General features: G+C 41.8%; 1 protein-coding gene across 1 annotated transcript in view; it reads left to right on the top strand.

Moving 5' to 3' along the window:
• LOC145412864 (ras GTPase-activating-like protein IQGAP1) overlaps positions 1-21,878 on the top strand; it is a 220,163-nt gene that overhangs the window by 125,148 nt on the left and 73,137 nt on the right. Inside the window, exons 17-21 of the mRNA XM_080282664.1 lie at positions 3,752-3,847; positions 14,000-14,155; positions 15,728-15,892; positions 18,968-19,081; positions 21,309-21,434. Of these exons, the coding sequence (XP_080138790.1) occupies positions 3,752-3,847; positions 14,000-14,155; positions 15,728-15,892; positions 18,968-19,081; positions 21,309-21,434 (657 nt within the window). The remainder of the gene's footprint in view (positions 1-3,751; positions 3,848-13,999; positions 14,156-15,727; positions 15,893-18,967; positions 19,082-21,308; positions 21,435-21,878) is intronic.

Below are 21,878 nucleotides of genomic sequence, written 5' to 3'. Positions count from 1 at the left end.
CTCCCTCCTTCAGATTCACCCAGATATTCCTTTTTCATCACTTTATTTTTATCCATTCTCTCCACATGACCATACCATCTCAGTACACTCTCTTCGATTCTGGTGTCCACAGGCTTCCCCACTCCGCATCTTTCACGAATCACATTATTTCATATCCTATCCACTCTCTGTACTCCACATATATTCCTCAGCAGTCCCATCTCTCCTGCTGTCACTCTTGACTTTTCATATTTGTGCCGTACCATAGTCTCACATCCATATGTTAAAGTTGGCACTAACACTCCTTCATGTAAGCCTTGCGCAGCTTCAACACTCAAGCCTCTTATCAAGGTCTTCATAGCACCAGCTGCATTCCTTCCATGTGCCACAATTTTCCACTTCTTTTGCACTTTTCCTCTCCTTTTCTCTCACTGTACCCTGGTGTTTGAACTCTCTCACCAATTCCAGTGTCTCTCTATTCACAGTAACATCACACTGGGAGCCACCTTCTCTCTTGATCACCATCACTTTACTCTTCTACATTTGCTCTTAAGGTGCGACATGCACAAACATCAGTAGAACTCTTCACTAGTCTACCAAGTTCTTGTCTGGTATCTGCAAGTAGCACTTCATCATTAGCATACAACAAATTTGAGATAATCCATCCATCACCATTCCTTACCAGTACCATCCCTCTCTCCATTACTCATGGTTTTAATTCTCTCATCACCCCATCCATATATATATGGAACAACTATGGGGACATCATGTGTCCATAATTTCCCATTTCCAAGGCATCACCCTTCCACATGTACACATTTACAGTCACACTCTCAGCCAGTCATCTTGGATAACACAGTCATATATAATTCTATTTGTCACGTCAGTAACAAACCTTTTTCCTATATATCCAAAGGCCTTCAGCATTTCAGCAGTCAACCCAGATACACCTGCCACCTTCCTCAGCTGCATTCTGCCTATTGCCCTGCTCATAGTAGCAGTCAAAGGCCAAGGGCCAAACATTGGATCTGCAGACTTCAAACCATCCCAGTTCCAGTCAAACCTCTCATTCAGCTGCTGGTTATAATTCTCTTTTCAGCCATCTTTAATATCCACACTCTCGGTGTCTTGAGTACACCCTGATGCCAGGGAGGGATTTCTTGGTGACTGGGGTACACCTTGGCATCAGGACGATGCGAGGAAGAGAAGAGCCCCAGGATTACACCTGGGCAGCAGCTTTCCTTCATCATTCTTCACACACTGCTCACCTATGATGTCCCTGTTTTCTCTCATCTGATTTGCCACCTTAATGCCTGCTGCACGGATCGCCTGATATAAGGCAATATGCAGGCCGCCCCTGGCCTCGCTGATCGCCACATATGAGGCAATGGGTCACAGTGCCATAATTTCAAGAACGAGGAAGCGGCATTGGTATCCATGGGAACGTTGACTCTCCCTCTACACCATCAGAGCAGTTGCCAAGCCCTGCCACACTGCAGTTGCCAAATACCACATATTTAGTAATTGAGAGGACTCTCCCTATGTGCTAAGGGGTCTTTGTATGCAGCATGTGTTACGAGTGTGATGCTGTATGGTAGTGAGACCTGGGCAGTAAAGGAAGAGGATATTCGCAGGCTCAAACATACAGAAATGACAATGATTAGATGGATGTGCAGTGCATCCCTGCGTGCAAGGTCTGGGGGGGCTGGGTTTACGATGGAAGAGTTGAGAAGTAGGATTGGACTGGAGTGTATTGGTGTTGTGATGAGGAGAGGTAGATTGAGATGGTTTGGGCATGTGGAGAGGATGGGAGATGATACAGTAATTGGAAGCAGAAGGTGAGAAGTGTTAATATTGGGGGTGGGATTGTGAGGTGTAGACTGAGAAAGACGTGGAGCGAGGTCATTAAGTGTGACTTCATGGTTAAGGGACTGAAAAGAGAGGCTGCAATAGATCGTGCAGCGAGGAGAGCCGCCATTAGGTGACCAAGGCCGATGCATGCAAGCATGTTGGAGCCTTCAAAAATGAGAAACGAAAAAACAAGTATGCAGGCCACCCCTGGCCGCACTGATCGCCTCATATGAGGTGATCGGTCTCCGCGCCATAATGTCACGCATGAGGACGCATCATTGGTATCCATGGGAATGTTGACTCTCCCTCAACACCATCAGAGCTGTTGCCGAACCCTGCCACACTGCAGGTGCCAAATACTGCATATTTAGTAATTCAGTTCTTGTTTATAGCCCAGTAATGGCAGATTCACACCCGTCTACCTCCCATGGTGCTGGTGACTTATCGCTGCACTCACACCCACACATAAGGCATAAATTACAAAAAGATGATGGTGATGAAGTGTTCGAGCTCAGAAACACTTGATCTGATGACAAAAAATCAACTTGGTATGGGGGGGGGGGGGAGTCCCCAAACAATGGCTCAGGGAAGGTAATCAGGTTGATAAGAATTAGCACAGCGGGCATTAAATATCATATTCTTCTTTTCCACACTATGTAGGTTATCCAGTAAGTCTCTTGAGACTCAGATTTTGCCCTGTACAATATACCTCTTTTCTAGCCCTATGCTTGGCAGCCAAAGTACAATATTCCTCATTGCTACCGCAAGTGACTTTGAGTTTTACGCTGTGTCCCCTATTTTCAACATTGGCTAAGGTGTTGCCCCTGGGTAGAGGACTTAGGTTTTGAGGTGTAGCACTTTATGACCAGATGCCCTTCCTGATATCTACCAATGACCCTCAGGTGGACTGGAACCCTCCGACCCTTCGAGGGGTTGCTTGCATGTGGAAACCAGTTGACACAAGGCATGCCAGTACCATAGTAACTGATATGTTGGTACCCAGTGACTTTCTGCACAAGCTGCCTGTATCGTCCCGTATGTTTTCATTGGTACCCAGTGACTTTTCACACAAGCTGCCTGTATCTTCACGTATGTTTTCATTCACCTATCTGTTCAGAGTGGTGCAGTAACATCTGGTTGAAGGGATTTAATGCAGTAAGACATTTTTATTATGCTAAAAACAAAAACATTATAGCAGGATATGGTTGAACTGTTGGAAATACTGAACCATGTTGTTCTCATGCAGAAGTTCTTTGACTTCGTCTGTTTATGATGTAGAAGAAGCAGTGGGAAAAATTGAAATTCCATGTTGACAGTGATTTGAAGAAGCAGATGAGCATTAGAATAAGTGAAATACGGTAAGATTACTGAGCATAATCGAGTGATGATGGAATGGTTTCAGCAGTGTCACTGTTAGAGCAATGGAGAGGACTTGTCAGGTAGCCTGATAATGAACCAGGCTCAGTAGTTCCATAAGGAATGTGAATTAAAACATGAGTGTTATTACGCTGAAGGATAGTGGGTCAGAGGTGAATTGGTGAATTATTATGTGATATCCGTTGGTCCCTGTTGAATTATTTTGTGTGAAATAAGTGACCTTCATTAGTCCAGCAGATCTGTTCATCTCTCAAGGCTCTGGAACCAATAGTGCCAGAAAACTGGTGATGTACCTGTATTGATGTAGTATAGTAGAGTATTTTGGAAATTATGATATTTATGGATTATAATATTTTGGTAAGTATATGAGAGAGGGGGGTGTGAGTTGGGAGCAGGGCAGTGAAATGGCGGGGGACAGGACGACGTGGAGGGGATTTGTTTGTGGCCACCCCAAATGGGATTGAGGCATCTGGCAATAGATAGATAGATAGTAAGTGTTCACTGTGTACCCAGAACTGTTATGTTGTAAACTGCTTAATTTCAGTTGGATCATATGATTACAAGATTGCAAGCCAGAGCAAGGGGATATCTCACCAGAAAAAGGCTTCACCAGCAACAGAAGGCTGCTGTTATAATTCAGGTTAGTAGAAGCAGCTTACCTTCAGGATTTAACTGGACAGGTGTCCGTCATGTCATTGTGTGTTTACATTATATTAAGGCCCGGAGGATATTGCATTGTTTTATTTTATTCATTATCCCACATTAGGGGGAGGTGGTGGCTCAATCGGTAGAGAGGTAGTCTGCAGTCCTACCGGACCCAGGTTCAAATCCCCGCTGGGGCAGGGAACAGCTTATGGATTTGAATTTCATAAAAGCAGACTTTACCGCTCTACCAGAAGACCCACCGACATGTCGTAAAAATACCGCCGCTAATACCAGTACACCAGTCCTGTATGAGACAGCCTTAGCATGTATTCAATATGGACTGTGGGTGTTTGCGCCGAAGTGGTGACATGTAGAGGTGTATAATATGTAGGAGGACTACTGGGCCTTGGAAACAGGCTGTTAAGCCTATGCCCAGAGTAAAAAAAAAAAAAAAAAAAAAAAAAAAAAAAAAAAAAAAATGATTAAGGTCTAGTTAATGCCAGTATTATAAGCTTGACATGAACGGAAATTACGTGACTCAGATTTCTTAACGTGATAAAGAAAAGACGACTAACATTCTGCACACACAATTGGGTATTGTAAAGACATATTTAACAAATTACAGTTTATTACAAGATCACATGAACATTAAAAAAGGGAGAATGTAAGAGAGAAGTGGAGGAGCAATTGGGTAAATATGATTTGGAGGAGGTGGAAGGGGTGTGCAAGATATTCACAGAAGAAATCTGCGCAGCATGTGAGGTGGTGTGTGGGATGAAGAGAAGATGAAAGTGGGTGCAAGGAACAGCATGGTGGAAAGAAGAGGTGGGGCAAACTGTGGCGCCAAAGAAGAAAGCATATAACAAGTGGATGGGAAGCAGGGGTATGGAGGAAGTTGAGAGACGGAAGAGAGAGTTATATGTAGAAAGGAAGAGAGAGAGGTGAAAAGATTAATAAGAGAGAGTAAGGAGAGAATGGATAAGGAATTTGGAAGGGATTTGAGAGTAAAGTTGAGGGAATTTAAGAAAATGTTCTGGAGAGAGGTAAAGAGAGTAAGACAGTATGATGAAGTTAGTTGGGGAGTGAACGATAAAAATGGTAGATTGCTAGTGGAGAAGGAAAAAAAAGAGGGCAGTTGGAGAGAACACCTTCAGGAATTGTTGAATAAAGAGAATGAAAGTGATGTGAGGATAAGTGGCTGGGTAATGGCTGGGAGAAGAAGGGAGGTGAGATGAAAGGAAGAAGTCAGTAGGATGGAAGTAGTGGAAGCAGTGAAAAAAATCAAAATGGGGAAAGTCCCTGGAATTGATGGACTGTATGGTGAAATACTGAAACATGGGGGAGAGATAGTAGTAGAATGAATATGGAGGATGTGCAGATTGGCCTGGGAAGAAGGTAGAGTCCCAGAGGATTGGAAGTCAGGCATAATTTTTCCTTAGTACAACGGAGAAGGGGAAGAAGAAGTGTGAGGTTATCATAAGGTCATTTGTTTTCTTAGGGTAATAGACAATGTGTATGGTAGGATACTTATTGACAGAGTAAGGGAAGTAACAGAGGAATTAGTTGGTGAGGAACAGGGAGGATTTAGGAAGGGAAGAGGTTGTGTAGATCAGATATTCATTCTTAGGTCTTTATTGGAAGAGTTTCAAGAGAAGAGAAAGATGTTGTATGTGACCTTCATGGATTTGGAGAAAGCATATGACAGGGTGGATAGATGAGGAATGTGGAATATTAAGAATATATGGAGTAAATGCGAAGTTGCTAAATGCCATTAAGAGTATGTATGAGGGGGCATAGGCTTTAGTGCATGTAAATAGTGAATTGTGTGAGCTTCTCTATCTGAATGTTGGATTAAAACAGGGATGTGTCATGTCTCCATGGTTGTTAAATCTGTATATAGATGGGGTTACAAAAGAGATACAAGGTAGGACAGTGGATGTTGGAGCATCCCTAATGAACAAGGGCAGCATTTGGAAACTCCCTGTACTGTTGTTTGCAGATGATACTGTATTGTTAAGTGAAGACAGAGGTTAACTGCAAGGCTTGGTGAATGAGTTTAGAAGTGTGTGAAAAAATGGAATCTAAAGGTGAATGTAGGGAAGAGTAATGTTATGGTCTTCAAGAGAAATGAAGTCACTGAATGGAATGTGAGGCTAGATGATGATGAAATGGAAAATGTGAGTGCATTTAAATACTTGGGTAGTGTGATCAGTAAGCATGGAAATTTAGAGGGTGAAATATGTGAAAAGGTACAGATGTCGAAATAAGTTCGTTTCCTTTTCCGTGGACTAAGGTGTTTGTAACACTGCTCGACGGAGAGGTATCCTCTCCTTGTCCCTTCCTCATAGTCCCACACTCCCACCCAACCCCCCCACTTTTCTCTCCGACCCCATAACCCCACCCGGTACCCTTCATATTCTTGCTCACAGCCAGCTAGGGGTTTCAGTACTTCAAGCACCTCTCTAATTACGTGTAGCCCGAACAACTAATGAAGGAATAGCACAGTATATATATCATAAACCAAGTTAGGAAAAGGTTTACTATACTGAGAGAGAGAGAGAGAGAGAAATCTGCTATGATTAAATGTTGCGGTAGTAGACACGTTTTTTACACACACACACACACACACACACACACACACACTCACTCACTCACATACACACACACACAGAGGAGTTACAAGGAAAAGTTAGTATGTTAATGACTCTGCAGCCCATACTATACTTCTTGTTTGCCTGGGAATGCATATCCAGTTCACATTTATTCCAGTGTTTGATGCTGCCGATGAATCCCTTAAACTTCTCTACTGTAGTGTTAACAACGTCCATGTTGTGTCAGTTCCATGTGGAGCAGGTCTTGCATGTGAAAAAGTGTTCACGTAATTCTAATGATAATTTTTTTTATTTACAGCTTCCAACCATAGTTGTGTGCCGGGTCCATGTTAAGAGTAAGCAACTTTGTATGTAATGATTGTGAAACCCATTCAGATTTTAAACACTTTAATGAGCTGACCTCGTTGTCTACGAGTTTCTACTAAAATAGGTCCCACAGCCCTCAGGCGAACCTGATACCTTAGTCTCCTGAACTCTTCTTAAGTCTATGTATGTCTTTTTCAAGTGACCAAAATTCCACAGCAACTCAGGAAGTGGCCGTATTTAGGAGATATAGACTGTGAGAACAATGTCTTTATTACAAGAGAGAGAGAGAGAGAATGTAAAATTGTCAGATGGAGAAGAGAAAGAGAGGTGGAAATAAAAGTGAGATGGAAAGGATGGGAAGAAGAGAATACTGCAAGAGAGAGAGAGAGAGAGAGAGAGACTTGGAATGGTAAGAACAATCAGGAGAAATAATGATAAAAAAAGTGAGTGAGAGAAGAAACTGAAGCAGAGAGGAAGAAAACACGCAGGTGAAAAAAATGGAACAATGTTATAGGAGTGACACAGAGACAGAAGCGCGCACGCACACACACACACACACACACACACACACACACACACACACACACACACACACACACATTCTGAAAATTTGTTGACCTATCTCTCTGTGCCTGTCTGTGTACTCCCCCCCCCCTCTCTCTCTGGATCCTTTGTCTCATTCCCAGCTTCCTTTTCCCTCCTTCCCCTTTCTTTACAGCTGTCTGCTCAGTCCCTACCTTCCTTCCCCTCTCTTTCCTTTCCTTCGTCTCTCTCCCCCCTCTGTCACTCCCTCCTTACCTCACTTATCTTTTCTTTCTCCCTCCCTGTGTCACAACTTTGTCTTACTTATTTCATCTGTCAGATGTCTCACCTTTTTTCTCCATTACTCTCTCTGTATTTCTTTACTTGTACTAAATCCCTTTCCTTCACTGCATTATTCCTCCAGTAATAACTGCATGCTCTTTTTCTCTCTCCTCTCTCCGTCTCTCCCTGTCACCCGAAATCCCTTCTTTCATACCACTCTTCCCACTGTCTTTCCCTCCCTCCCTCCCTCTCCTTCCCCTTGTCTTCCTACTTAACATCCCCCCCCCCCTCTTTCTTGCCCTAAAAATGAACCTATTTTCTTCCCACCCTTAATCTCTACTTTCTCTCAGTGAACTTTTCTAATTTCTCAGTTTCTGTACCTCCCATTTTACTTGAATGTTACATTCGTTCTACTCAGCCTCAATGCTTTCGTTTTATCCTGCTTAGTTCTTTCCCTGCGTCCTTGAAAGAATAACACACTTTCTTCCTCCTCCGTGTTACCTTGCCTCCTTATCTAATTTTTCTCGTTATCTTTCTAAGTATTCAGTTCCGTAGCTCTCTTTCTCACTTTCTCCTTTTGTTATCCCTATTTCTATGTTTGCTCCATTCCCATTTTCTCTCAGCTGTCTCCCCTTTTGTCTCTACTTCCCTGTCTCCCGGCCTTTTTATTCACATCTCCCTTTTCTCTTTCTTTTCACACTGCTTGTATCTCATTTCACCTCTCACTGTCTCTTTTTCTCACTCTCTGTCTCTTTTCTTAGCTCTCGTTGTTCTCTCCTTGCCTCTTCCTTTCTTATTTTCTCCTTAACTGTCCTCTTATTTCTCATTTTTTCCACTCGCTCTCCCTCTCCGCCTGTCACTCCCTGTCTTTTAACTGTGTGTGTGTGTGTGTGTGTGTGTGTGTGTGTGTAAAAGAGGTGTCTACTACCGCAACATTTAATCACAGCGGATTTCTCTCTCTCTCTCTCTCTCTCTCTCAGTATAGTAAACCTTTTCCTAACTTGGTTTATGATATATTCCGTACTATTCCTTCATTAGTTGTTCGGACTACACGTAATTAGTGAGGTGCTTGAAGTACAGAAACCCCTAGCTGGCTGTGAGCGAGAGTATGGAGGGTACCGGGTGGGGTTATGGGGTCGGAGAGAAAAGTGTGGGGGTTGAGTGGGAGTGTGGGACTAAGAGGAAGGGAGGAGGAGGGGATACCTCTCCGTCGAGCAGTGTTACAAACACCTTAGTCCACGGAAAAGGAAACAAATTTATTCCGACGTCTGTACATCAAGGGAGAAAGGTTGCTGGTTCTTTGAATGCAGTGATAAGGAATAGGGAAGTGAGCAAGGAAGTAATTAGGTCACTGCATGACAGTATTGTGATACCAACTGTAATGTATGGAAGTGAAGCTTGGACCATGTTGGAAGGACACAAGTAAAGAGTGAGAGCAGTAGAAATGAGCTGAGAGGAGCATGTGGAGTTACATAGAGACAGACTGACAAAGGAGGAAGTGAAGGAGCATTGTGATGTGGATAGGGTAGAAAGTGTTAGGAGAAATACATTGAGGTGGTTTGGCCATGTGGAGAGGATGGAGAGCTAACAAATAATGAGGAGACTGTATGTGAGTGAGGTGGAGGGGGAGGAGAGGGAGGGGAAGGCCAAGGATGGGATGGAGGAATGGAATGGAGAGGTATAAGATAGAGAGAGGTGTGAGCTCGGGGGGTGGGGGGGGGCAGTGAAATGACAAGGAAACAAGGTGACATGGAAGTGATTTGTTTGTGGCAACCCCTTACAGGATTAAGGTGTCTGGCAGTGAGTAGGAAGTAGTAAATAGATAGATGAACATTAAACAGTAAATGATCACTGTAACCTGTAACACTAAATTAACCTACATCACATGAGACTGTAACACTTAAGTATAAACCACTGAACTAATACCAGTTAAACCTACACATTAATGCTAAAAAGTAGTAGCACAACAATGGATCCACATGTGACTTAGGATTCACAACATCTTTGGACTTTAGGAATGTATGTCTGCAGGTGTTTCAATATACCTGCATTATGCTGGGTGAGAGGAGTTAGTGAGTGGACACAAGTACTCGGGTTGCTGAACACTTGTAACAAGCATAGGTAAATGTGAATGGTAAGGCAGCAGAGACACAACAGGTAAATGCTGACTTCACATATACACATAGGGTTGAAGGTAGGTAATGTCTTTGCTGCTGTACAGGACTCCTTACTTGAGAGGAAACAGCTGTTTGCTGCTCACTGCCAGTCACAGTGCTCCTCTCCAGCTTCCCATCCTCACTGCTTCAGTCCAGTCTTTGTCTCCCCAAGCTCTATCTTGTCCAGTCTTGAGACACTGAAATTTACATTATAGGAGATTTTCGTCAAAGCATCGGTGCAAACTGAAAATATTGCTTCAGCAGTAACGATATATCCAACAGATAAATTAATGGTGGTAAGATAGATAAAGGCATGGGCCAGATGTGGCCCCAACATATCTGTGTCCTAGAAGTAGTTAGGATTTATTGTATATTTTTGGCAGAGGACAAATATTAGTGGAGAGAGTTCATCGAGGCCCTATGCATCCCATGCGGTGCCACAGGAAATGATTGATTGATTGATTGATTTTGGCAGGGGCTCAAAACTGGTCATCTTTGCCTTAAATTTCTGGACTGTGTAGCCTGATCCCAGGCCTCTACGGTTCTGATGGAGCACTAAAAGATTGGATGATAGATAGGATGATAGAAGGTATTATTGAATTGCAACTAATTTGGTATATAAACTACAATATGTTTCTTTAGAAGTGTCTAGTTTGTAATTACTCTTGAGAGAAAAGAGCATCAAATGGTCAGGAGTTAAGACTACTTTACTTTTTTGTACTGACATCTTGCATTCTTCAGTGAATACCCTGGTAAGGGGCAGTCAGTGAGAGCAGTTTTCAAGCTGTTCTCTCCCTACATGCATTTTATTTTTCTCTTCTGTTTCTTTCTCTCACTGATTATTTGATTCCTTCTCCTCTTCACCACCTAGGGTAATTCCGATTCAACATAACTCTCAGCCATGCTTTCAGAAACTAGCACCCTATCCTCAGGCATTCTTGGAATATACTCATTTTGTGTTTTAAATATTTCTCCCCCTATCCACCACATAAATTTCACAAGAACAGCTCTTTCTCATGCCAGAATATTTGTACAGAGGTACTTACACCTGAGGTTGTTATGAAAAAGGTTATTTTGTGCTTGACTTGACCTTGAAATTTATCTATCTATCTATCTATTGCCAGATGCCACAATCCCATAAGGGGTGGCCATTTGACTTTGAGTTATTTGTTTTACAGGGAGGGGCACTAACCCTCCACCAACCCTCTTGTTGACATGTAGGGAGCACGTATAGTTTTGTTATATGGTTACCACCCAGCATTGTAAATGGTTTCTTGGCTTACAGGAAACCATTTGGCTTGTCACTCAATGTAAAGCTACCTGTAAAGGAAAGAAAAGCAATAAGAAGTGACAGGAAAGATGGAAGAAATAGGAAGAGAGGAGGGGAGGCACAGAAAAAGAGTGATAAAGGCTAAGGAAGAAGTAGGCAGCACTACATCAGGTGAGTGGATGATGGTCACCACCACCTACCACCAACCATGAAATTTAGCTTTTATTAATTGCCCATGTTCAGCAGCACATATACTGTACCTGTATGGTCCTTTTCACTTTAATACTGACTATCCTACCCTTTAAAATATTGCATCTCACTGATTACAGTACTCATTTCCCTTGAGATTGCTCTCTTTAAACCTTAAGGGACAAATAGGACATGCAAGATTTTGTGTTGGCTATTGCCATCACTTATATTTTGATAGTGGATGGTTGGCAGCAATTGTGGGAACAGGTTTGCCAAGTAGCCTACGAGGTCTGTTCAGAATGTATCCGACCTTAGGTTCTTTCAAAAAAATAAATTGCTGACCTGTTGAGCTAGGACACTAATCCCCCTCAAAGTAGGCCCTGTCTGACTTGACACACATAGCCCAGCATTCACTCCACTGCCTGAAACATTTTTCAGAGTCAGTTTTCAGTATCTCCTGCATTTGACATGATCTCCTCTCTTGGGCGAACATTGCTCAAGACATGGTGGAGTGTGCAAATCGCGATCCAGACTTTCTGAAGACCGTTATCACTGGTGAGGAGACTTGGCTGTATGGGTACAACCCAGAAACCAAAGCACAGCCATCCCAGTTGGAAGCAAGCTGGTTCTCTTGGCCAAAAAAAGCACGACAGGTCTGCAGCAAGGTGAAATCCACTCACATGTTGACTGTTTTTTTCAACTGTCATGGTGTTGAGCATCATGAATATCCAACAGAAAGTCAGTCTATCAACAAACATTACTACCTCAACAATATCCATCGTCTTCTCGACACAGTTCAGCGGAAGAGACTCGACCTTTGGAAAGCAGGAGGTTGGAAGCTTCACTGTGACAATGCCCCTACCCATTCTTCTCAACTGATTCAGAAATTTATTGCCAAGCACAGCATCCTGCAGGTCCGGCGGGCTCCCTACTCACTAGATGTGATTTGATGTGACTTTTGGTTATTCCCCAAGCTCAAAATTCCACTGAAGGGTTCCCAATTTGATATGAAAGAAGAGATCATTACGAATGCGACACAGCACCCGCTGGAGGTACCGAAGACCGACTTTGAAATTGTTTCAGGCAGTGGAAAGAATGCTGGGATTTGTGTGTCAAGTCAGAAGGGTCCTACTTTATGGAGGACTAGTGTCCTAGCTCAACAGGTTAGCTATTTATTTTTTTAGAGCCTAAGGTTGCATACTTTCTGAACAGACCTCATATTATAGACCAACTGGCCCACTGCAGTTATCCTGTTGTGTTCTTTTGATTTGTAGTCTGACCTCGTTATATGACTTCTCATTATGTAATAAATCGCCACAATGATGATTCAAAAGTACAGTACACCCTGTCTTGGTTTAACATTAAAAAATTAGTCACACTTTCGCAAGAACAATATTTTCAACAGTCACTTTTGAAAATTTTGTGTTAGTGTGGTGACGCATGCAAGCCACGATGGCCACCTAGCGTTTGCGCTGGGTGTAATTGTTGCCATTCATTGTTTTTTGCATGAAAGGCCACCGAAGCACCACTGTTATCACCAAATAACAGTTCAAGTGCTTAATAAATAATATAATGTGCACTTTTAAGTGAAGTGATACTTTTTTGTGCATGAAGTACTGAAACTTGTGACCTGGAAATTGTTTCAGCTGTATGAAATCATCATCCCCATAATAGGTCTCTACTCAGCTGACAGCCAAGATGGCTTCCCACCGTTTACATTGGCTCTGATTGTTGCCTTTCATTCTATTTTGTGCATGAACGACCACTGAAACACCATTGATATTGCCAAATAACAGTGCAAGTGCTTAACAAGTAGTGCATTGTGCAATATTAAGTGAAGTGATACCTTTCTGTGTATGAAATACTGAAACTTTTGACTTGGAAATCATCAACCTTATGTACAGAGCCTCCCCTATAATTGGCCTCCAATCATCTGACTGATACCAGATAGTCACCCAGTATTTACATTCGCTGTGGTCCTCTTCCTTTTGTTGTATTACCACTGAAACACCATTGCTGTTGCCAAATAAGAGCACAAATGCATAAAAAATAGTTCAGTGTGGGATATTAAGTGACTTCATACCATATTTTTTTGTGTGGAGTGATCATCCAGACCTTCCAAGTGTCCCCTAGTCTTGGGTGGGAGGGGTAAACCATTGGTGACGACATGTACCAGCATAAGACAAACTTCAGTGAGATGGCTGCCCCCCCCCCCTTTTTTTTTTTTTTTTTTTTTTTTTTTTTTTTTTTTTTTTTCTCTCCATGGTTGAGGTCACCCTCCCTAACCCCATTGAACCCATGTTATATCAACATTGTTATAATTCACTATAGCAGTAGGTTTGCACTTGATGCAACCATATCACAACCATAACAAGGCCGGACTGTACTTAATTGCTTTAAGACCGAGCATTTTGTGTCTAATGCTCTTCTTCATGAAAAATTCACTTTTAAAGGAAACTTGAAAAATCTCAAGGGAGATATATATTGGTGCCACACCAGATGGAGAAATAAAAGATTGGTTGATGGTTAGTTAGATGGTTGGAGATAAAGTTATTTTTCTATACGTGTGTAAGTCACTATTCCTTTGCATTCTTATTTGCCTTCAGGTCTACGTTAACTTGAAAAATAATTGTACACTAAAGCTCCTTTAGTACAGTATTTGTAAACCTGATTTGCCAGTTCCCCAAGTTATCAGAGCCACTTGTATATGCTATAAGCACTGTTTGTTTAAGAATCTTGTTAATAATGGAGGGTTCTTCAAAATTGTTGTGTTAGTGAAGAAACTTTAAAGTATTTACTTTAATTGACAGTCTTGGTGGCATATGGTTCGGGCCCGCAAGATCTACACCATGTACTGTGCTGGGCTCAGATTATCCGAACCATATGTCATTACACTGCAGAGAGCTGTCAGAGCCTGGCTACATCGCAGGAGACTCAACATGCTTACACAGCACTTCACCAAGCATGTAACTATACACTACAAATTTTGTTGTCATATGCTTGAGTTTGATGTTTAGATATTGTATTTGTTTACGATAGTGGATGCTGTGATGACCCTGATACTAAGCAGAGTTCTAAGTGTGATTGTATGAGGATGAGTGTGTGCTCACATTAAGGTAATGGTTGTGAGACTTAGCTGTTGTATTAGATGAAAAAGTCAAGAGTGGTGTATGTATATATTCCAGAGTGGATAGGATATGAAATTGTATGATTCATGAAAAGGTGTTAAGTAAGGAAGCATCTTGATATCAAGGTACAAGTGAGAGTGCTAAGATGGTAGTCATATGGAAAACATAAATGTAGAAGGGATAGTAAATATGAGAGGAGCTGTGGTAGTCCAGAAATTAGGTGGATAGTTATGATAAATGGAAATTAATGAGGCAGGAGAATTGACAGATGTTCAAGTTGGTTGGATGAAGTATGTAAGGTGGAGCATGTGACCACCATAGGATGGGGGGCTACCATTGACCCTAGGAGGTATTACTATGAGAGAGAACTGTAGCTGTGATTTGATAACTAGCCTCATAATCGTCATTCTTAGGCTGGGAATATTTAGTCACATGTACAGTCACTCAGTGATCTTCTGAGTGACTGTACATAGAGCCATAGTGCAAGCTGAGACTCTCACTTTGTTACAAATCATATTGTACATCTCCCCGCCCACCCACTGCCCCAACAGCTTCCAGCAATTGGGAAGTAATTACCTGGTTTGGGCACTTGGATTGGCTTCCAATCCATAGAAAACTTCAGCTGTAACATAGTCAACTGCAGTATGAGGATTCCTTCAGTGGAAACATAGAGTCATTTTAAGATAAGCACATGCACCCCCCTCCCCCCCCTTTTTTTTAATGTCCTGCCGTGTACAGTACAGCATATGGCCGGGGCATAAATATAGTGTTGGTCATGTCTGCCCTTCTGTCCTGTTTTGCCTGTAGCTCATTTCTGAAGAAGCTGTTAAAAATACCGTCATGAAACTTCATACACAGATGCATATTGGTTAGAGAATTTCAACCATGCCAAACTTTGATGACCTTGACCTCACAAAGCTTAGCTCTTTTTCTTGAACACCATAAAGGATGCCTTCGTATAACTGTGTTCACAAATGCATCTTGGCAAGAGCACTTTAACTATGCTAGATTTGATGATCTCGACCTTCTGTTTGACCCATGGTGGGGCATTCATATCCTTCCCCTGCCCACCCCCTAGCACACCAACTATCTGGCACATGCATGTGAGGGTGCATTTTAAGAAATACCTTCCCCCATCCTCCCAAAATGAGAGAATTGTATGGATGGTCTATGAGGTGGAACATGTCACAAACATGTTGTTGATAGTTTTTCTACTTTCATACTCATTCCTTGCTTTCTTTGCCTCATTTCACCACATCCTTGGGTGGGAAAATAGGACATGATGGTGATGATGATGATAATTATGATTATGCTATCTTAATTGTCTGCCTCTTTTAGGATGAAGGTGTGTGGCCATAGATAGATAGACAGACAGAATTTTGTAACTAAACATTAACTTCATTTCAACAGGTGGGGCAGGTTGTTGCAGTTCAGCGTGCATGGCGTGCCCATAAGGCTCGGCAGGATCTCCATGCCCTTACTCACCAGGCCAATCCTCCTCTTCCTGTCATTCGTAGATTCATTCACCTCCTCCATCTCTCACCCAGTGACTTGGATGAGGAATTCCGATTACAGGTTTGTTGAACTTATTTGTTGTGTTGTTATCTGTATTGCCTGACCTCTTTGACTAAATGGGAGTTTAATAAATAGATTCTTTCAGGTTAATGGTGTGCCAAATTGCTTTTGTGGCAGTCTATACTCAGTCATATAAGGTAGACCAGGCTAGGCCATTTTTTTACTTAAGTTTTCAAAGTTCTGATTTGGCACTGAAGACAGGTGGGGAAGACATGACTTGATGGTAGTACTAGAGGGTGTTGGCTGCTATGTCATATCATTCATTCATCATCTAATCCAGTGTTGCCCCATGAGCAGTGTAGGAGCCCAGGGCTAGGGAAGTTGGTCCTGACATTTAAGATGAGAGTGACCAGCCTCGCTCATCCCTGAATGGCATTACGTGAGCAATAAACCCCAGCCACCCGTTGGATTAAACCTGCACTGGCTCAGTCTGATTGCAGCAACTTAATTACCCACTAATCCATTAGGTGCCATAATTTGGTTACGGTATATGGCTACCACCCAGCAAAGTAAATGGTTTCCTGGTGTACAGGCAGGGGTGCACCCAGGGGGGGGCCCACTGGGCCCCCCCCCCTTAGCTCTCTGGATCCTTTAAAAATTTATATACAGTATATTTATTTCGATAACAACAATACATGAAAAATTGGTAAGTACAAATAAAGAGTAACACATGAGCCAGCAGCTCCCTGACTCTATACCTGCATGTGACCTCCCCATAATTATCGGATTACCTGACCGCACCCCACTACGGGCACCCCCCCTTAGAAAATTCCTGGGTGCACCCTTGTGTACTGGAAACCATTTGGCATGTCACTCAGCATAGAGTCACCCGTAGACAGAAGTAAGAGGAAAGAATGAAGGAAAGAAAGACAGAAGTGGAAGGAAGGAAGGAAGAGAAGAAAAGGCAGTCACCTGAGAGCAGCACTACATTGAGTGAGTGGATGATGAGCACCCCCACCTACCACAGTTATGAGCTGACGGAATACCCAATGTATAGTCAGTTTTACCACTTTGTTTGGGAAGAAGCATGATAAGCCATATATATTACCTGTTCCTTATTCCAGCCTAAAGATAAGATGATGTTAGGGTCTAGAAACAAAAAAAAGTATGAAAATGGGAGAAATATGAACATCATTCTGGTAAAATGGGCTTCAGAACCATTCACACATCATTTAGACTGTAGGGTCCTGCCTTTACCTTATAGGTCTAGCCATCTGCAAATGAACAACAAAATATAAAACAACAGTATCCCATTCATCCTTAGCAAGAGTTATTTCTTAGATGTATGTGTGTAGAGTATATATTACGGTATCCACTGCAGTGATATCAGTACTGATATTTTCTGTAAGATCTCCCATTGTCAGTCAGTCACCTAACCCCTTAAGGCCCTATCACACGTTACCTCGTACCAGGAACGGCCGAGGAAGATTTAAGTGGAACAAAACTTGGACGCTATCACACATGTTCCTCGTATCCTCGGCAAAGGACATGCTTCTCACACTGTTGCCAGAGCCCCGTCTCGCGACTGTGGACAGTGATCGCTGTCGCTGACTCGGTAAAGAATAAGGAGAAGCAACTTTTGTTTGCAAACTGGTACACACGCAGAACTGCCTCAATTTCTCTATAAGGGCGAATTCAGCTGCCCTTGTCCAGGAAATCGATGATAAAGCCATCAGTACGTTGTTGTTGTGGTGGTGTTTTCAGGTGGCGACTGGTTCGTCTACTCTACCTGCAGTGGAGTCCTCAGTTGTAAACACATGATATTTTATCGACATCACAGTTTCCTCGGTATAGGAAATATTAACTCTATAAGGCCTTCAAAACGATTGATATTTATAATAAAATATTGATAAGTATTCAGTGTTAGGCTAAATGTTTAATAATGTAGTACAGTATGATATATTCTCTGTCGAGTAGCCTGGGTTTTGGTCACACTGTTTTGCCCATCGTATCCTAGGCAGGAATCCATCCAGATGGGTTCCAAATGTCCATGGTATCGTCGGCAATTTTACCACTTTACCGTTCCGAATTACCATCATATCCTCGGCAAACCTCGTATGAGGTGCCATGTGATAGCCCCTTTAGGCTTTGAAATTATACCAGGAAGAGTTTCATAAACTTTTGCCATTAGACATCAAGGGCATATGGTTTTCCTCATCTGTTTTGAACAAGATAGAGTGCCAGGTTTTCTTTGCTCTTGATGTTTATATCCCATTGTTGTATGTGTTCACAAACTTTCCTTGGGATTCAGATATGTTGATTTTGCTAGCCAGAGAGTGTGGATGATATAGGGACATTTAAAGTATTCCTTTACAGTGACTCCATTTCGTAGCAAAGTTTTGATGTTTTTCACTGCATGTATTTAATTGACAGTCTTGGTGGCATCTGCGTATATTTAGTTGGCATGAGATCCGTCTTGCTGGAAGATGGGTTGAGTATATAAAAATTAATGTAAAAGCACTGAGCTACAGAAATCTCCATCTCCTGTTGAAATGGAAATATTTGTCATGCCTGTTTCATTAATTGCTTTGTAAACATGCCCTTTGTGAATGTTGCTTCTCTTATGATATTTTATATCCATTTCAACATGTATGTGTTTTCTTCAGTCCATTGGGTTCCCATCCAGATGAACCTAGGGATGTACAACAAAAACCACTACAAAAAGAAGAGTTATTGTGTGAGAAGTTATAATTCATCCATCCATCATCCAATCTTACGTTGCCCATGAGGAGCGTAGGAGTTATTAACAGTTTGCATTATTCATGAATGCTACAAGGGTTAATCTGTGTGTGCGATATTCTTTCATATAACCATGAGTTTAAGTCCTAACTATAGAACATGATTTACTTTTACCAATGTGAAGTGCTGTTCTGCTTTAGCACTGTTTATTGCTTTTTGTAGCGGTTTCATAAAATGCAATCCTCTGTTTTTCAAGTGTTTTGTTAGATTTTGTATATTACCAGATACCACTTTCTGACTGAATGTTAAAAGTACTGAAATCTGAGACATATACTATTTCATCAGTTGTACATCAAAATTATTGTTTATGGCAAACTTAGTCTCATAATTTTTCAGCGTGTGAAGAGCGACATAGTGAAGACAATTCGTCACACCCATCAGCTGGAGTTGGAAGTGGACCAGCTAGACATAAAGATTGGTCTTTTAGTGCACAATAGAATCACACTACAGGTAGGAACCACACAGCTTGTGTTTATACCGGGTAGTTATGTATGTCTCAAAATATCCGATTGTTAGTAAGTATCTCAGTGCAGGCAGTTTCTTAGAACAGTATATATTTATGTAGTATACTACATCTTTCTGACTTCTTTTCCCACCTGAAGATGGGGTGAGATGCTTTCCAGAAAGCAATAAAAGATGAAAAATGATGGAGGGAGAACTAATCAGTATGCCAGGTAAAATGGGTCACACACTCCATGATGTATCATTCATCGTTTCATTCGTTTCACCGTTTCATTTTTTAAAGGCTCCAACATGCTTGCATGCGTTGGCCTTGGTCACCTAATGGCGGCTCTCCATGCTGCACGATCCATTTAAGCCCCCACAATCCTTACTCCACCCCACAGGCATAAGTATCCATACATTTGCACTTCATAATATAGTACTACTATCAGGTAGCACTGACGACATTCACTTAGGAGCCAAACCTCCTCATATTTCCTTGCAGCTCCCCATGGGAAAAGACCCTGATCCTGCCCTGGGGAGGCACTGTCTTCTACAAGGAGGTTCCTGTTCCCTGCATAGTGTATGTACTGTATTGTACATGTAATACAGCGTCACATGTATAGGTGCTTATTTGAGGTTGATGGTTCAACCCAGCTAGACAGACTGGGGTTAAACATCAACCTGTCAGGTCAAGTTTGGTCAGTCCAGTGCCTGTCTTGTGAGCTAAACCCTTGTAATGCACATCTCCATTGAAAATTCATCGAACCACTTCAATCCCTTATCAGTTCTCATCGTCATCCTTAACTGAACAGCACTGTACCATGCTTTCTCACACACTCATTTACCATATCTATCCATTTTGGCTTACACTCTCCTCCCACCTTCAGACTCACTTTTATGTATCCTTTTCACCACATCTCCCACCTTTGAACTCACTTTTATGTTCCTTTTTCACCACCATGTTTTGTAGCAGTTCATTCTATCACTGTACCAGGTACCACCTTAGTTTATAATCCGGTGAGAGGCTTGAGTGTGTGTGCTTGCATACATGTGTGCTTGCTTGTATGTGTGCACAGATGGATGAGCCCATAAGACACAGAATTCTAGGGGCTTGACTGACATGTGAATTAGTGTCTGGCCTATTTCAGTAGGTATGCGGTTGATGGTTTTCCCTTACAATGTTTTCTGGATTATGCCAAACCATATTTTTAGGTGGGAAAAGAGGCCAGGATTAGGATGATGCAAATATGACTGATATTTATTAGAAGCCTTTGGAGTTACTGATATTTGTTATGTTAGTTGCTAAACTAATTCTTGTGTTATTAGGGGTGGGAATCTCTGTTGTATGGAAGAAAATTTGGAATGGAAGTGCCAGATTATTAGAAGTTAAATTGGTTACCTCTTCCCAGCGCTATTCATATTCATCCATCCATCCATCCATCATCCAATCCTACGTTGCCCCATGAGGAGTGTAGGAGCCCAGGGCTAGGCAGTTGGTCCCGACATTTAAGATGAGAGTGACCAGCCTCACTCATCCCTGAGTGGCATTACATGAGCAATCAACCCCAACTACCCCTTGGATATAAACCTTCACCGGCTCAATCCGATTGGAGTGCAATAATTACCCACTAAACCACTAGGCGCCAAATTTGGTTATATGGTTACCACCCAGCGTAGTAAATGGTTTCTTTGTGTACAGGAAACCATTTGGCTTGTCACTCAGAATAGAGTCACCCACAGGCAGAAGGAAGAGGAAAGAATGAAGGAAAGATAGAAGAGGGAGTGTAAAGTTACCCATAGGCAAAAGGACATGGAAAGAATGAAGGAAAGTAAGACAGAAGAGGATGAAAGGAAAGAAGGATGGAGGAGAGGAGAGGGCAGACATCATAGAGCAGCACTACATCGAGTGAGTGGATGGTGAGCGCCCCCACCTACCACAATAACAGATATTCTCTCTTTTCTGTCAAGCTGTGCAAACCCTACAGCAACAGTCTCTCTCAGGCCATCATATCACTCATCATTTGTTGGTGTATGTGAACATACAAATACAGCACTCATACATTAATGAAACAGATCACCGTTTCATTTTAATGGATAATTTGTAGCCTGGAAAATTACTGCTTATGTGGCAGAATGAGAGTGAATTTAATATTGCCCACAGTACAAGAGTTTCTTATGTCACTTCACAAAATACAAAAATTGTGTGTCTTATATAATGTATTTTGTGCTCCAGGATGTTTTGCCAGCGGACAAAGAGAATATGAACCCAAATATTCCAGATACAAGGACAAAGAAAAACAAGAAGAGCTCCAGGGACACACTGAAATTTGGGTCAATGAGATCACAAAAAGGACTGAAGGTATACTGAACACTAATATTTAATGTTTATATATACTGTATATAGGTATATAGATATAAATTGATAGCTTTAAGGAAGCACAGTTTTGTACTACACTCTCAACAGAATGTTAATTGTCTTATTTTTAAGTGAATAAGAAGTCATTAGAATTATTAATTTCTTTTGCTACTGTAATACGGATTTTGTATTTGTCTTTGCATTTACATATGATGCAGGATTAAAATTCTTTTCTAAAATCCATTTACTTTTGCATCTTGATTGTACCCTGTCTGTTCTGCGCCCCCCCCCCCCCCCCAATGCAGCATACCTTTAGACCTCAAAGGTGGCTGTATTTGGTAACATTTATTCATTCATTAATGTATGGAATGAATGAATGAATGTCAGGGTATATATTATTTGGTAACATTCATTCATTCATGTATTGAATGAATGAATGAATGACTG

This window comes from Coenobita brevimanus, chromosome 94, assembly GCF_032717465.1.
Source record: "Coenobita brevimanus isolate Jiangsu-jjx chromosome 94, ASM3271746v2, whole genome shotgun sequence".
Taxonomy (NCBI): Eukaryota; Metazoa; Arthropoda; class Malacostraca; order Decapoda; family Coenobitidae; genus Coenobita; species Coenobita brevimanus.
The sequence above is the reverse complement of the archived record's forward strand: the minus strand, read 5'-3'. Positions and strand labels throughout refer to the sequence as shown.